Below are 14607 nucleotides of genomic sequence, written 5' to 3'. Positions count from 1 at the left end.
AATCAGCAGAAGTGTTGTGGTATGAGAATGGGGCTGCTTATGGTCAGTCTAGAGAGCCACAGGTGTCTGTACTGGCCTACTGGTCAGACCTTGGGTTAATTGTTGCCTGCACCAGTTGGGCAGGTTACATCATTTCTTTGTGCTCTGTCCTCCTCATGAAATGGGGGTAGTGGTTCCTACCTTGAGGTGTGTCTTTGATGATTGGATGAGATGATATGAATAAAGAATTTAGTACAGAATCTGGCATGTAGTACACATTCAATAAATATTAGTTGTAACAATTCTTAGTTGAATGGTACCGTTTGTACAGAAATGCACTGTTTGGGAGACTAGTCCTTTATAAATTATGAGCAATCACAGGAGGAAAGAAAGTTTTATTTTTAGAAATACTTCTTATTTAAGTAATTAAAACATGTTTGGTCGACTCAATCAATTTTATCTTAACCTTCCCAGGGTGAAATGTGGCTTGGGTTATCATAGCTTTATACTCAGAGTCAGTTTCTTGAAAATATTTAAACAAGTGAGCTCAACTTTAAATGTGTGTCCGTCATGACAGTTGTGTCAGACTCGCATCAGTCCAGCTCAGGTCCTCTTAAAAATTCATTTCTGAAGTTGTTCACTGCTGCACAAAAGAAATTGATACATTTTTTTCCCCCTTTTTAAGATGCTGTCACAATGGGCTCTGTTTTTGGCCGAAGTACTGCACTGAACATGCAGTCATCTCAGCTTAACACCCCTCAAGATGCTTCATGTACACACATCTTGGTGTTCCCAACATCATCAACCATCCAAGTGGCTCCAGCCAACTATCCCAATGAAGATGGGTTTAGCCCCAACAATGGTGAGTGGAAGACCCTGTATGCATAGAGCAGCTCAGCTCCTTCAACAAGACGCAGTGCTAGAGTAAGGAGTCACTGGCTGGTTTTCTGTGCTGTAATGAACAGCATATGGAATATGAAGAGGGAATCGAAGGTTTGGGAATCTTCTTGGTTTTGAAGAGTTAATTTACACTATTACCAAGACCATATAAACACTTTCCTCTCTTGGGTAATTAACTTTCTCCTGTTTTTCATTAAAGGCAGAAAAATAATATCTGCTTGGTAATGTCCTGTACATGGGTGTCACTCTTTTCAATAAATATTCATTGATCTGATTTGAAACGTATGAAGACTATTAGGTAATGTGAAGATAGCATCTGCCTTTAGCTGATCATTGGCAATCTAATTAGCTCTAAAACAACTCTTTATTTGATTATTATTAATAGATTTTTTTGGTTTGAATATCTTTAGGCATTTGTTAGGAAATGATTATAAACTGTGAGATACTCAATATTATGCAGCCATTTGCATTGTTTTTTGAAGAATTTTTAGCAGTTGCCAGCATTTACTCCTGTTAAATGGGGAGGGTAAAAGAATACCATTCTACATGTATGTATACAGATAACATACACAATATGACCACAGTGTAGTAATAAATACAGAAGAATTAGCAGAAATGTTCTTGGTGATTGGGTTTCCCCTTTTATACTTTTCTTTCCAAATTTTTTGCTGTGTGTTTACCTTTTATGATGTGGGAGAGGATTTCTTAACGAAAACATCGTGCTTTGATCTGCTTGTGTAATAGGCCTCCAGTTTCAAGGCAAGTTCACACCTATTAACATGCATTAATTCAGCCTTAAGTATTTTAGATGCTAATTGGATGCATAGATGGAGTCTGCTCTTTTATAATTAAGTTGCTTCTCTAGCTGTTTTGCCATCTTTTTATGTGCCTTTGGAGGCTATCCAGAGTATGGAGTTTTATGTTATTTTTCCATTCTGTTAACACTTCCCATTAGGAGATCATTGGAGAGAGTACAAAACGCAAGAATAATTTGCAGCACCCGGAACCCAGTGGGCACACGTTAAGTCTTACTAAGTCGTTAACAACACGTGCCTATAACAGTCGTAGGTCAGCAAACCTTGTGTTGCTTTAAGTTGGGGCTATGCGTTAACTTTTTAATTTTTGTGTTTTCTTTCCCCTCTAGATGACATGTTTGTTGACCTTCCATTCCCAGATGATATGGACAATGATATTGGCATATTAATGACTGGGAACCTCCATTCCTCTCCCAACTCCTCCCCCGTTCCTTCCCCAGGCTCTCCTTCTGGAATTGGTGTGGGCTCTCACTTCCAGCATAGTCGGGTAAGGATGACTTGAAATAGGTCATTTAAAACAACCCCAGACTTCAGGAAAATCCTCTTGAAGTGCTGTCATCTTGCTTCCTGATGGTCTTGGTCCCTGGTACAAGAGAAATAAGTTTGGGAAACTGACTCTGTAGTTCCATTTTGAACAACGGCAGGAATTCCAAAGAAATGTATTATTATTCCTGATGAATGTGTTTAATCAGAAGAATAGTCCCATTACAGCTGCAAGGGTTTTATGCAATTAGTGTTTTCTGAGCAAAAATTAATTTTGGTTGCTTGCTGCTTCCCAGTTATTTTTTAACTTTTTGCCAAAACAGTGGCTTTTCAGAGGCTAGTTCAATAACCCTGCTTATTTAACATGCAGAGTAACTGTGTTAATTGAAGAACACATTGTTGATGGTTAATTATTCGGAAAGGAGCCTAACTGGTCTTGGTGCCTTTATTTAGGCAGTCCAGTCTTCTCTTTAGCCAGTCTGCAGGAACGGGAAGAGCCCAGCGGAGACTGATTTTGGAAAATTGTCTAGGTTAATGCCAGAGTATTAAGGAAAAGAACAGCTTACAACTAGTTTCAGTTTAAATATCCCAGGAGTATTAGAGGTGAATTAGCAGAAGATTGAAGCGTTAAAGGTTCTGCCATAGCTCATTAAAAGCTAGGTGATTATGTCTTATCACTGTATTATACTTTTTTATTTAAAATGTTAAGAGCTTGAGGGGTTAAGACACAGAAAAACAGCTAATATCTTAAACTCGACAAGTATAAGCAACCTGCTTACATTCATTTAGACACAAAGATGTTCTTAGAGGACTTAGGTTTCTGTCAGGTGGGACTTTTTATTGCTTGCCCTGAGTTCACTGATGCACAGTCTAGAGAAAAGAAGATTGAAAACTTTAGTTACAGAGCAGAGGAAACCAAGGAAGGGCAACTCAGTAGACTGCCCGCCCCTAATTCTCCTTTCTGAATTCTCCTTTCTGGAAGGAAGGGATTGTAAACACCTTCATTTCCTCCACAGTCATTTGCCAGTTAACGACAGCTTATTGGTTCATCACAGATTGTTGTGATAGGGACCAAGAACACAAATTTTACATTGAATAGTTTTAATTTAGGATTAATGTGAATTCTAGAGGCAAATAGCATTGCAGCTAAGAATGCATGCCCTGGAGCTTGAGAAATACATAGCTCTGAATTACAGTCAGACATCTTACTAGCATTGTGACCTTGGACAAGCTTACTTTACCTTTCTCAGCCTTAGTTATTACCTTATCTGTGAAATGGAAATAACAGCAACTACCCCCCAGTACTGGCTGTTGTAATTCAGCTTGTCCATTAACAAAAATTGGTAATTGAAGTGTAATGTTAGTTTTGTGAGAAACAGAGGTGTGTGCTGTATTTTCTCCCTTTGTTGGTGCCTCAAGCCATTAAATGTCACACTTCAAACAGCACTATGCTGAAGCAGGTCAGGTGGCCTTTTCCACTCCTGAGCACCTGCAGCCAGGTGACCCCTGAGAAGCTTTCAGCATTTCCTCTATTTGAACCATTAAACATTCTTTGATATCCAGTTAAGACATTACAACAGGAGAAAGAGTTGGTTCAAGGGTTGCAGTAAGTTTTTATTTTTTAACCAACTCAGAATTGATATAAGTTGGTGTAGTAGTTGAGAATTTTTTTTTTCCTTGAAACAGAAGGCTTTTGAGAACAAATGGATTACTTATTATTGCTTGCATAGAAGGTACATCTTCAACTCTTGACGCTAGTAGCTAAGAGTCAAAGGTGAGGAAGATGTCAACTGCAGCAACGCCCAGTAGGGCTCTCACAGGTGCCCCCTGTTACCAGATTGCTGTAAATTGAAACAAGGCTTCTTCATGAGCAGATCTCACACTGCTGGCAGGTCAGATACCAATGAAGTATTACAGTGCTGTTGACAGTGGAAGATCAGGTGCGCTTCTGTATTTTTGGTTAGTTGCTGGTGAAAGAGCGCATGGGTGTGGTGGTACCTTCAGATATCGGATTCCACTCTTTCCGTTTTTCGTTTGTTACCTAATAATGCCAAGGAGCAGATTTTACATTCTGCAGCAAAGCAACCAGGGAAAAGAAACCTGCATTTACTTGGCTGATGTTGTTAGTTGTACTGGTACCTTCCGCTTGAGCCGTAGTTTTCACCAGTGCCTCCCCTGTTGACCCTTCTTGGTAAGTTGACATTTTTGTGTGAGATTCTGCCTGGAAGGGATCAGTCACTATAGTGTGCAAGGCGCAGTGATAGAAAGTTGGATGAAGGTGGTCAAGAGGTACAAACTTCCAGTTATAAAATAAGTGTCCTGGGGATGTAATGGTGACTTTAATTAATGATAGCATATGGTATATTTGAAAGTTGCTAAGAGGGTAGGTCTTAAAAGTTCTCAGCAGAAGAAAAAAAAATTGTAGCTCTGTATGATGGTGGATGTTAACTAGACGTATTGTGGTGATTATTTCCACAATTAGAATCATTATATTGTACACCTGAAACTAATAATATGTCAGTTATATCAATTTCTTTTAAAAACTTGAATTTTAAAAAAATGCCTTATTTAGTGGTAAATGCTGATCATGCTTTTGGGACTTTGTTTTTCAGAGCCAGGGTGAGCGTCTTCTTTCTAGGGAAGCGCCTGAGGAGCTGAAACAGCAGCCGCTGGCCCTTGGGTATTTTGTATCAACTGCCAAAGCTGAGAATCTGCCCCAGTGGTTTTGGTCATCGTGTCCCCAGGCTCAGAACCAGTGTCCCCTCTTCCTGAAGGTTGGTTTGGTGTCATCTTTGACGTTTTGGGGGATAAGTGCCTTGTGTTCAAAATCAGTTTTGGTTAGAATTTGTCTTGGGCACCATAGTCTTATTCTGTTCCCCGATTCTCTCACATCTACTTAGAGTTTGAGGATATTTTAATTACAGTTAGAGGTGGAGAGTAGAATTTAGGAGAGGAACCCAAAACCATGTCACAAAGACATGAATGACATTCACACAAGGAGAAAGAGACTTTATGAAGCCCAAAGGGTACATCTAGGGTGGCCACATGGTTCTTTATAAGGTCTTTCTCCAAGTCCATGTCACGCTGCCATCAGGGAAGTTACACCTGGGGGGGGGGGCAGGTGTGATAATAGTGAGTAGTTGTCCTCTTCCTCCCCTGCCCAGGCAGCCAGCGTTCTTTTTTTTAGAGTAGGGCAGGAGTCAGCTGAAAATTCCACGTTTATGCTTGCACCTTCCTGTATATTTCTTGGAAATTTTAAATCCAAATTAAGAGTTAAAAACAAAAGCTCTCTCACTTCCAGTTTGGGTGAGAGAACCTAGAATGAAATCCATAGATTGGCAAAAAGCCAAAGCTTTGACAACATACTGTACTAGCAGGGCTGTGGGGAGAAGGCCCAGGTGTGGTAGGAAGGCCATACATTACAACCCTGCACATTTCCCTTTTGATGCAGAGGTCTCACCATGGAGTAATCACTAAGATACACACATGTACACATACATAAATCTGGAAGGTTAAAACTGAAAATAATTGAAGTGATTTTCTTTTCCTGATGACTTTTAACATAGTATTGTGAAATCAAAGAATTTATATAAAAATCTATGTAATCTTTCAATTAGAATTAATAGTCTGAACCTAGAATATTTCTTTTCTTCTCTAAAAAAGTACACACATTCTGTAGCTCTGTTTACTGAAAAGACTTAGTAGCAATAAACACCTTTGTTGACACAGTTATGGTTCCTCGATACCATTTATCATTCAAAAGAACCAGAGTTCTTTGAGAAAATGACTGGTTCCAGGGCTAAAGTAAGACGTATTCAAGATGTACCTGAGATATCTTGTCCCACCTAAAAGCAAGGAAGTTACCAAAGATTATTAGAGTCTTATCAGAGGACCCAGTAGCTAACTTGGGGGGTTCGCATTGCCCAGGGATGGGATCATTTGGTCATTAAAATGAACAATGGTGGCAATAGATTGATACAAATCTATGGGGTCATAGTTGTGCTGAAAAACATAACATTTATAAGTCACCTTTCTAAGCCACCAGAGCAGCAGCTCATTAATCTGAAAATTGAAAAGGAAAATTAAGCATTTATATTGTCTCTTATTATATTTTAAAATTAATAAAGTAAAACTATGCTAAAACCATTATGTTAAAAATTGACGGGGAACTTTATAGTAGATGGACCATGCTGGTACCTGCTGAGTCCAGGGATCTGTCATATTACTTCAAGTAGGACAGCAGATATCAGGTGCCTTTGGATGTGATGCTGTAAGAAGGGCATAGCACCAGTTATGAAGTACGAGGCTCAGGATGGAAGGCCACCAGCACAATGACACAATCAGCCGTGTCCAGAGTGTGGGGCCTTCTACAGCTTAAAACCTGAAGAGGGACACTAACTATTTGCAGTGCATTTGCAAAGCTAGCTTTTTTTTTTCCCCTCCACTTTAGGATATGGAGTTATTTGGGATCACATTGGGGTTACTGAGCAGCTTAAACTCATGGACTTATAGAAGCCCTGACTTTTAAGGATTTAAAGAGCATCTGCTTCTGGCAGACGTGGGTTGACTAGACCAGGAAGGTAACTGTCTTTGTTCTCTCACCAGGCTTCGCTGCATCACCACATTTCTGTAGCACAGACGGACGAACTTCTCCCCACCAGGAATTCTCAGCGGGTTCCACATCCTCTTGATTCCAAAACCACGTCTGATGTTTTAAGGTAGATTCAGACCTAGGCGACATAGCAGTACAGTTTGAAATTATATACTTTAATTAAAACACCTTGGACAAACAAGAGTAAAGTGTGGTATTTGTGGAAGAGATGCTACGTTTGCTGCAGTGGAGCCCTGTCTGACTAGCCAGTGACAGCCACATCCCCCAATACATGCATAGGACAGACCGTGTAGCATACTTTGTTAAACCCAGTAGCTGTGTGCAAGTACAGCTGCCTTTGCTTCGTATTCAGAGGAGGCATTTCATGGTGATGAAAAAAGATCAGAATTAGGGGGTGGATAGTTAGAAGACAGAGTCTGAAACTTAAAGCACTTGACTTTGAAAACATTTTCTACCCTCCCTGACATAAGTTAAGTAAGACATAAATTCCATAGTTGGGAAATACCTCCCAGAATTCTCTTGAACTTTAGCAGGCTATAAACATTCTTAATGTACCTTGCGAAAATATGCAAGCCTTTTCTAATGTTTTCTAGCTCTTAAATGATTTGGAAATTTTAGTTAAAGCAAGAAGCTAATCTACGTGCTTTTGGCTTCCGGCGCCTCTAGAGCAGCACTGTTCAATAGAAGTATATTGTGGGTCAAGTATAATTACTACTTTAATGTGGCTACTATAGAAAAATTTTTAAATCAGTGAAGTTAATTTTAGTCATAAATTTATCAATGATATAAAATATATAATGATGTCAAAATATTAAAAAATGGTATCTTGAACAGTAATCAATATAAAAATATTGATGAGCTATTTTCCATGCTTTTTTAAATACCAAGTCTGTGAAATCCCGGTGCCTGTTCTCTACATACAGCATATCTGAGTTGGGGGTCGGGGGGGCTGGTGGCTGCCACGTTGGACAGTGCAGGTCTAGAAGGAAGGGGGGACATGAGGGAACGAACTCTGGGAAAGAACCTGAGGCAGCTTACCGAATGACGTTAGGCCTTCTTCCTGCTGACACCTGACACGTTAGAACTTCCGGACCAGCCTCACTGTGTCGTGCCTGGTGCCCTGACCCGTGTGTTCTCTCCGGCAGGTTTGTTCTGGAGCAGTACAACGCTCTGTCCTGGCTCACGTGCAATCCAGCCACCCAGGACCGCACCTCCTGCCTTCCCGTCCACTTTGTGGTGCTCACTCAGTTGTACAATGCCATCATGAATATACTCTGATTGGGAAAGCACTTGTTCTCTCTGGCTCAGTTCCTTCTCCCCGCAACCTCAGTCCAAGGAACCTGCTACACTCTGCAAATACCCCACTTCCTCCTCTTGAGACCACTCTGCACAGTCCTGCACTGTGATTACTTCTCAGCAGGCACATGTCATTTCTGCAGTGTTCATTCCCAGAGTGACTCACTGACACTTCTCTCATGGACCTGGAAACTTCCATAAGCAGTGACTTTCAGTCCGTGTTATGGTGTGTGCGGCCCCAAACCACTGGGCCACAGCAAGTTTTTTGTTGCTGGTTTTTAAGAGGGAAACAGAAGAGACAGTATCCTTTTGCACAAGAGTCTGTGTTTTCAGTCTCTGTTTAATAAGGGCAGCTTAGCCCTCTGGATGAAATCCTCTAGTTATTGGTGTATGGCCTGTGGGTTACCTGAACTCCATAATCTGGGACTTTTGGAAAATAAGAACCAGCTCAAGTACATGGTTTCATAATGGGGTTTCTGTCTCTCTAGTGCTCCCATCTGGATTGGCATGAGTGCTTTGGTTGACTTTATACCTGTGTGTAGATACAAAGGTGTGGAGACATCTTCATTTTGTTTATTTATTTTAGGTTGTTTTGTCATATGGTTTTTGTGACTTTCTTTTAATTTTTTTAATTTGCGAGGACCAGGTACAGTAGCTGAAACCCAACTCAGATCCACCATAGGATTCTTTGACTACATACCTCTGTCCTAGAAGCCGGAAAAGGAGTGAAAATAAATTGGGGAGATCATGCCTACAAAGTAATATATTCAAAACCACCCAGCAGTGGGTTTTGTTGAGAACAAACTGGGTAAACCTTCTGCCATATTCCTTATTAAAAGTGGCCAGCGTTTCATGAAGGACAACATTTTTATACAGAAGGCAGTCAAGCTCAACCCAGAGCCATGGAGGCAAGTACCTTCATTAGTTTTATATTGTCACAATGGAAATATATTTTCTAGTGAATTCTTACTGAAAGCCAGGTCTCTCCTCTCATTAGATCAAAAGGGACTCATGTACATATCAGAATCGAAAGTGTTTGCTCATAAAATCAGTTATAAATATGGTGAATTTTTTCTGGACCATAGGAATATTATTTCAAAGAAATATTGCAACTTAACCATTAAATTAGTACTTGAAGTTGAGCCTTCGTGGTAGGACTTTTTTAAAAAACACGCCTTTTTAAAGCATTAAGGCTAATTGAAGTATTTTATGACTCCTCATTCCAGGCCCGAGAGGGTTGTCTTTAAGACTCCGTTTCTCCCCCTACCTTGCTGTGCGTTTCTGTCCGAGGGCAGCGGGCGTGAGCTTGCCTCCCGTGAGCCGCTCTGGTCAGGCCGTGGAGCTCTAGTCATCTGTAGAGAGGATCATGCAAATTTTAAAAGTTCTTCCAAGAGATTTCCATATTCTGGTTATTAACAAAAAAAAGGAAAAATGTAATAACTGATATGATTTTGTAAAAGTATTTTTCTTGAAATAATCTAACATTTAAAACATATTAAAAAAAGTTGTGTGGTGGGAATGTCAAAGCAGAGAAGTAACTTGTAAATGGATAATTTTGTTCTCTGTACCACCAATCGGGGGGGAGGGGTTGACTTTCGCAATGTATAGGTTAAAAAAATCTGATATATCAAACCATTTGTATCTAATGTGTACAGTGTAAAATTGACTTTAAAAATATTGCAGTGCTATTTTTTCTTAATCAGAAAGGAAAAATTCTCAAGGCCTTTTGAAGAGCATAAGATGATGAAGATTGTACACTTGTATAAAATTATCTTGGTGAGAAGACAAATTGTAAAGTAGATATTTGTAATCTTTTACCACTTTGGGGTTGCTTTTTTTCCCAGAATTCATCAGAACTTTGAATTTTTTTTTTTTTTTTTAATGGGCTGTTTTTAATGCAGGGGCTTTTTCTTCCCTAGAAACCCAATTCTCAGCAAAAAAAGAAAAAAAAACACAAAAAACAAAAAAACCCCTACAAAAATAAAAAAAAAAAAGGCAGCAAAGGGTAGTTTTCATCTGGTGTCTTTTATTTAAGTTTTTTAAGTTAAGAAAAGCTGGTGACATATTTATACGTTTTTGTGCAAAAATAAATGAATGGCAATAGATTTTAAAAAAATCTTATGTACTTCTGTGTGAAAAAGTCTGTATAATATTTCCCTTAAATATGCATTATTTTACTTGTGAGTTTTTTACTGAATTAATCTGAAATGTACAAGCCCTGGATTTGCTACAGAGTGAGAACTTATTTTTTTTTTTTTTAATTTTGGAAATTCTGCAGAAATCAGAACTCTTACCATGGTTTGAACTAAAGAGGGAAAATGGGGTGGGGAGAGGGGGGGATTGTCCAGCATGCTTGTATGTATATTTCAGAACCTTTTTTAAATGTAAAAGCTGTACATTTCTGGGAAGTTCTGAATTTCTTTTGTTTCCTTTTTTCCTTCAAGCATTTTGCAGTGAGCTTCTTTTATATATAGCAAACAATTTGAAAGAATACAAAAATATGTGAAGTTCATTTAAAAAAAAAACTACAGTATAGCGCTGGTACAGTACACTAAAAGACTTTGATAAAAAGAAACAATACTAAAAGGCCTCCATTTTAAATGTCATTCATATATACCTTGTGAATGAGAGCTATATACTTTTACACACTTTTTTAGAGGAATAAATTATTGAATTACTGAAACGTTGAGTGGCTTTTTTCCCCTTCCATCCTGCTTTTGTAATAAAAAGGATCTACGCCTATTCAAAAGGTGTTATGTATTATGGACTGAACAATCCTTGACCAGGAGCCAGGCTCTGCCTTCCAGAGTAAAATTTTACTCCCCTAATCACCACATCTAATAGCTGTTCTCAGATGGTTTTCACATACTCAGAGATACAAGTGCGTTCCTGGATCAGGTTTTAGAAAACACACACACACAGCACTGGATTTGGAGCCCTGGTGTTTATTTCCTTAACTGTTTTGAGCCGATCACATCTAATAGTGATCTACTAGTCTCCTAGCTCTTAAGATTGTGGTCAATCCTAGAACAAATTACAAGTGTGTTTTCTACCTCCTTTCTCTTCATGGTCTCAGCCAGTTTCTTTTGGATGTTCCTTAGAAATAAAGAGTTCCATCTCTTTGCTGTTTTCCCAGTTCACAGGCTGGTGACAGAAGTATGCCGTCTAAGACACACACAAGCAAGGCACTTACTCGCTGCATGGCGCCCACGATGTTGTTCCCTTCTCGTTGGGTCCATCCGTAGGAAAAACCACTGTGGGGGCAGAAGCTCTCATTAAAATAGTAAGCACCAGGACTTTGGCAGGGCCTACTGTCAAAATCTGAATAAATTCGAAGACCTTGCTTTTAATCGTCCTCCAACTCTTTGGCCATATACATTGTTCTGAATCTAGAGATAAAACTGTAGATTCCTCAGCCTCGGTTATTTCATCTGCAAAATGAGGGATGATGGTAATTCCATGAGAAATGCTTTGCAAACTAAAAAGCTATGTCCATGTTATTATGGTTGTACTGTTGAAGAAGGCTGAGACAAGTGAGGCCGCTTTTCTGTTAACAGTTAATATTGGCCTCTGTCTCATGCAGTTACCACTGCCTAACGTATAGGTCCCAGCACTCTGGGTAACACTGCTTGCCAAAAGCTTTAAAGAACCACACATTTCTTAGATCTTATGTAATCAGGTCAGGCGGATGATTCCTGTGTCCCCATAAAACTCAGAATTAGGTGGTATTTTTCCAACCAATTCATTTGTTTGGATTCTGTGCTTATACATCGGATGGCACTTTATCCAGCGATCAATGAATGTTGGTTTTATTTATACCAGGAACTTTGTTTTCATACCACTGTTAGCTGTACCAACTCAGCAACAGTAGCGAAATTTCTTTGAGGTAGGAAAAATTATTTTTCAAATGCATTTAAACATTTTTGCAAATTAAATGTAGGTAAATCTGACCTGCCACTCAAGAACCATCAGCCTCCAACCATTTGCACTGCTCAGATCCTGCATAACAGTTTATCCTCTCTAACCATGCCATCGAATAGCTTTATGTTCCTGCTATTCAAGAAGTCATGGGGCAAGGAATTTGTCCCCAACTGGTATCAAAGAGCTAATGAAAGTCTTATAAGAAGTGCAGTTTGTCAATAGGAGTTTTTAAAGACAGACTTTTCATAAGACTTAGTGCTAAGCGTGAGCCATATACTGAAACCAGCCTTTGTCGCTTGTCATTTCCAGGACATAAGCTATTCTATAAAGATTTCTTTCACTTTTGAATTTGCCACTCGCTAAAATCCTATCAAGATGCAACTTTAATGTATTACCACGTTATCTTGGTGTTAAATGATTCGCATGTTTATATCCCCTTGACAAAAAGGTCACTTTAACAGTAATTATTTCATGTCATTAATACCTAATGAGACGCCATTAGAAAATTCTGTTATGCCAGGTAATTACATGGTTGTAGCAGTTGCCCTGGGCATCCTACTCTGCTTGGAACTAGATTTACCAGTCTGCCACCACCTCACTTGAAATTCTCAGGTCAGCATTAATAAGGACTTTTTTGGCACTTAACTGCTTCTGGTTAGAACTCCAAAGTAATGAAGCAGGTAAGAAATAGAGGTTGAGGAGGAAGGAAGCTTGGATAAGACTAAAGTATTGATTTTTCTCTCTAAAGGCTATTTCCTTGAATGAGCATTAGTTACCAGGGAACATGCAGACAGACACTGGGGTCGGTCTCACTTTTTTAAGAAAAGCGCATTTTATCCTAGTAATCTAAAAACAGTGTTTGTCTGGGCTGTGACTCAATGCTCTGTACAGACATACGAGTCAAAGCAGGTCCGTTGCAGAGTACTTAAAATCACCCAGATCTCAGAAGAGGCAAACACATTGAAATCAGCAGCCTCTTTCAGCATGTCTCTGGCTCTTGCTGCCTATTTTATGCCTTCGTTGCCTTGCTAGCAAATTAGGCAGGTTTCAATCTACCTGTTTCATACAACCACATGACATTCAGGAAAATTGGCCCCGCCAGAGCTAAGATGAGAGGGCTGACCAGATGTTTGCTGTGGGGGGTAGTCAGTTTACTTTCACATATAAGATAGTAATTGTCTTAATTTAACTTGAGTTTGAACGTTTTTCAGTAAGCATTTACAAGTTAGCTCCCCTTATTTAAATCTTATTTTGTTCACCTAGAAGCGTGGTGTAGCTCATTAATTTATACACATTATTTAATACGTAAATAATTTCCTATCTGCCTCTTTTAAGTATGTGATTTTTAATTGTAGAAGAGAATGTTTATATAGTTATATATGCACACACCAATATTTTTTTCCCTGTTGATCTCTCATATCACCACAAAGCTTAGGCATTTATCTCCTTATCAGGTCTAGAGATCAAGGTCATTTTTGTTTCACAGGATGAACTAATGACCTTCCAGTCATTTCTGTGACAGGGGAGAGTTGACCTCACACGACAATGACTTTAGATTGGGCTGACCATACTGCACTGAGGGTAGGCACCCAGGAAATGTTTGCTGAAAGAGCGGGACGCACATCAAAAATCTGAAATTTACCAGCAAATTCATCACATTCTGCTGCTTTTTGGAGGAGCAGAAAATATATATTTTATATACTAGAAAATAGAAGAATTTCTTTTATTTTTCTGTTGACTTAGGTTTTCTATTTCTTATGTCAATTTTGGTAATTTGGATTTTTACAGGGGGAAAAAATTGAGTTCTCCAACATATTACTATGCAATTGTGCAGTGTTCCGTTCATTCTGAAACTATTGTTTTTGGTAACGTATGCTCCTTCTCATTTCTAACTGTTTTTGCAGTTTTTTTTCTTTCTTTCTCAATGGATTATGCTAGCAGTGGCTGTTTTTTAGTTTTGTTTGATTTCTCCAAAGCAACAGCTCACAGATTTAACAATTCTGCTGTTTTTATCCTGGCTTTTAATCTTGTTCCTTTTCCTAGTTTCCTTGAGGGTTTTGTTTTAGTTTCCTTGAATCTTAATTGCCTGCTTAATTTATTTTCCGTTCTGATGATACAGGCATGTATAGCCTGGGGGCTTCTGGATGTGTGTGGCCCTCCTCAACTTATATGCAAAATTCTTTGTGTTTGCATTTTTTCTAGGGAGGGGATCTATTGTATCAGATTCTCAGAGGTATCTGATCCTAAAAGGGATAAAAATTACTGCTCTGGGACTACTATGTTAAAGCTGATTGCATCCTACAAGGTTTCATGTTTAATGTTTTCGTTTTTATTTTTAGACTCAGTGTTTTATTTCTTTTTTGATCTGCTCTTTTTTTAATAAAGAAAAGTTCTCTTTGGATTTCAAGTCTCTTGGACTGTAATTTTCTCTTACTACCGTAATCTAATAATGGTTGGATTTGCAAACAGTCTCCAAAACCTTCAAAGCAAGGTGTGTCCTGTTTCTTAGTTCTGTCCAACAGAAATATAATGTGAGCCATATGAATAATTTTATATTTTCTAGTAGCCACATTTAAAAAGTGAAGAGAACAGGTGAAATAT

General features: G+C 38.8%; 1 protein-coding gene across 4 annotated transcripts in view; it reads left to right on the top strand.

Moving 5' to 3' along the window:
• The window catches only part of MED13L (mediator complex subunit 13L), a 298152-nt gene extending 283751 nt beyond the window's left edge, over positions 1–14401 (top strand). For 2 of the 4 annotated variants that reach the window (XM_057746699.1, XM_057746700.1), the window contains 5 exons: positions 665–841; positions 2024–2181; positions 4790–4951; positions 6783–6895; positions 7935–14401. In XM_057746699.1, the coding sequence (XP_057602682.1) occupies positions 665–841; positions 2024–2181; positions 4790–4951; positions 6783–6895; positions 7935–8067 (743 nt within the window). In that variant the 3' untranslated portion in view covers positions 8068–14401. The remainder of the gene's footprint in view (positions 1–664; positions 842–2023; positions 2182–4789; positions 4952–6782; positions 6896–7934) is intronic. The other 2 variants (XM_057746698.1, XM_057746701.1) reach the window with 1 other exon arrangement.
• Positions 14402–14607: the final 206 nt, after the last annotated feature.

Source organism: Hippopotamus amphibius, chromosome 8 (genome assembly GCF_030028045.1).
Source record: "Hippopotamus amphibius kiboko isolate mHipAmp2 chromosome 8, mHipAmp2.hap2, whole genome shotgun sequence".
Lineage (NCBI taxonomy): Eukaryota > Metazoa > Chordata > Mammalia > Artiodactyla > Hippopotamidae > Hippopotamus > Hippopotamus amphibius.
This window is presented reverse-complemented; position numbering and strand designations above follow the sequence as displayed.